The sequence below is a fragment of the Cajanus cajan genome, chromosome 8, assembly GCF_000230855.2.
Source record: "Cajanus cajan strain Asha chromosome 8, NIPB_CcT2T_4, whole genome shotgun sequence".
Classification (NCBI taxonomy): Eukaryota; Viridiplantae; Streptophyta; class Magnoliopsida; order Fabales; family Fabaceae; genus Cajanus; species Cajanus cajan.
Window position 1 is genome coordinate 26,742,748 of NC_138524.1, and position 1,675 is coordinate 26,744,422.

The 1,675-nt window shown below is 52.7% G+C and overlaps 1 protein-coding gene across 1 annotated transcript; it reads right to left on the bottom strand.

Moving 5' to 3' along the window:
* Positions 1-695: 695 nt before the first annotated feature.
* On the bottom strand, positions 696-1,406 carry LOC145950366 (uncharacterized). The gene has a single exon (XM_083061455.1). The coding sequence runs from the start codon at positions 1,404-1,406 to the stop codon at positions 696-698; it is 711 nt and encodes a 236-aa protein (XP_082917581.1).
* Between the last annotated feature and the right edge of the window lie 269 nt (positions 1,407-1,675).

A 1,675-nucleotide genomic window follows, 5' to 3' on the forward strand; every position in this document is an offset into this window, starting at 1 on the left:
AGTCGCTTCTTCAATTCTGTTAGGATAACCTTATTGGCGGACTCGGCCTGGCCGTTCGTTTGCGGATGCTCGACCGATGTGACCTTGTGCTGTATTCCGAGGCCGGCCAGGAACTCGTTAAGTTTTCGGTCAGTGAACTGAAGGTCGTTGTCGGTCACCAGGGTGTGCGGGACGCCGAATCGTGTGATGATATTCCTCTATAAGAATTTTTGGACTTGATGCGCCGAGATACACGCGAGGGGCTCGGCTTCGATCCACTTGGTGAACAGGTCCACAGCAACGATGAGGAATTTGCATTGTCCCTTGGCAACCGGGAAAGGTCCGAGTATGTCGGCTCCCCATGTGGCGAACGGCCATGCCGGGGGAATGCAATGTAACTGCTCGGCTGGTTGATGAATCAAGTTGCCATGTTTCTGACAGGGTTGACACTTCTTCACAAACATGGCACAGTCGGTGCCCATGGTCGGCCAGTAATACCCAGCTCGCACTAGTTTAGAAGCGGTCATCCTAGCTCCCGAGTGCATTCCACAGATGCCCTCGTGCACTTCTCTCATCACGTATTCAGCCTCGGCGGTGTTTAGACACTTAAGCAATGGGGTAGAGAAGCCACGTCTATACAACTGATCGGCGATGACAACGTATCTACTGGCTTGCGTTCTCAACCGTTTGGCCTCGGCTGGCTCGACTGGTGTGACTCAGTTGGTGAGGAATGCTTTGATTTCATCTCGCCAGTCTGGAGGGTCATTGATTTCAGCATGGTCGGCCTCGATGTTTGTGACTATTTCTGTCTCGACACTTGGGCAGTCAATCTCCTGTTGAATGATGGTTCTCAGATGGCCCGACCTCTTGGTTGCGGCCAGCCGAGCCAACTGGTCGGCTCGAGCGTTATCCTCGCGCGGGATGTGGTCGACTGACACCTCTTGGAATTTTGCCTTTAACTTCTGATAGGCATGGTAGTACTTCATCATGTTGTGATCTTTTACCTGAAAGTTACCGCCCACTTGCTCGGCCACCACCTTAGAGTCGGTCAAGCATTTAAGTCTCGAAGCGCCCATGTCATCGGCTAGTCTCAGCCCAGCCAATAAGGCTTCATATTCGACTTGGTTGTTCGAGGCTTTGAACCGAAAGCGGAGGGATTGCTCCAACACTATCCCTTTGGGTCCTTCCAGAATGACTCCTGCTCCGCTTCCTCGGCAATTTGAGGAACCGTCAACGTGGAGGGTCCACCAGTTCTCTTCGAACAGGCCCTGAGGGTGTAGCTCGTTCATGAAGTCGGCCAAGCATTGAGCTTTGATCGGCCCTCTCGGCTTGAAGGTGATGTCGAACTGCGAGAGCTCGATCGACCAAGCCATCATTCTCCCGGCAAGCTCAGGTTTGCTTAAGACTTTCGAAATTGGGCAGTCCATGTGGACAACAACTCGGTTGCTCTGGAAATAATGCCGTAAGCGTCGGGATGTGTGCACTAAGCCGAGTGCCGCCTTTTCTATCAGCTAGTACCGGGTTTCGGAGTCCTGTAAGATTCGGCTGACAAAGTATACGGGAGCTTGGGTGCCTTCTTTTTCTTGCACCAAAACCGAGCTGATCGCCTCGTCGGACACGGCCAGGTATACCAAAAGTGGCCTCGATGGATCAGGTCTCGTTAAGATCGGTGGTGTTGCTAATGCTGCTTTCAACG

What these genes read in the sequence shown, in the direction of transcription:
- LOC145950366 (XM_083061455.1), bottom strand. Translation starts at nt 1,406, where the DNA reads ATGGACTGCCCAATTTCGAAAGTCTTAAGCAAACCTGAGCTTGCCGGG.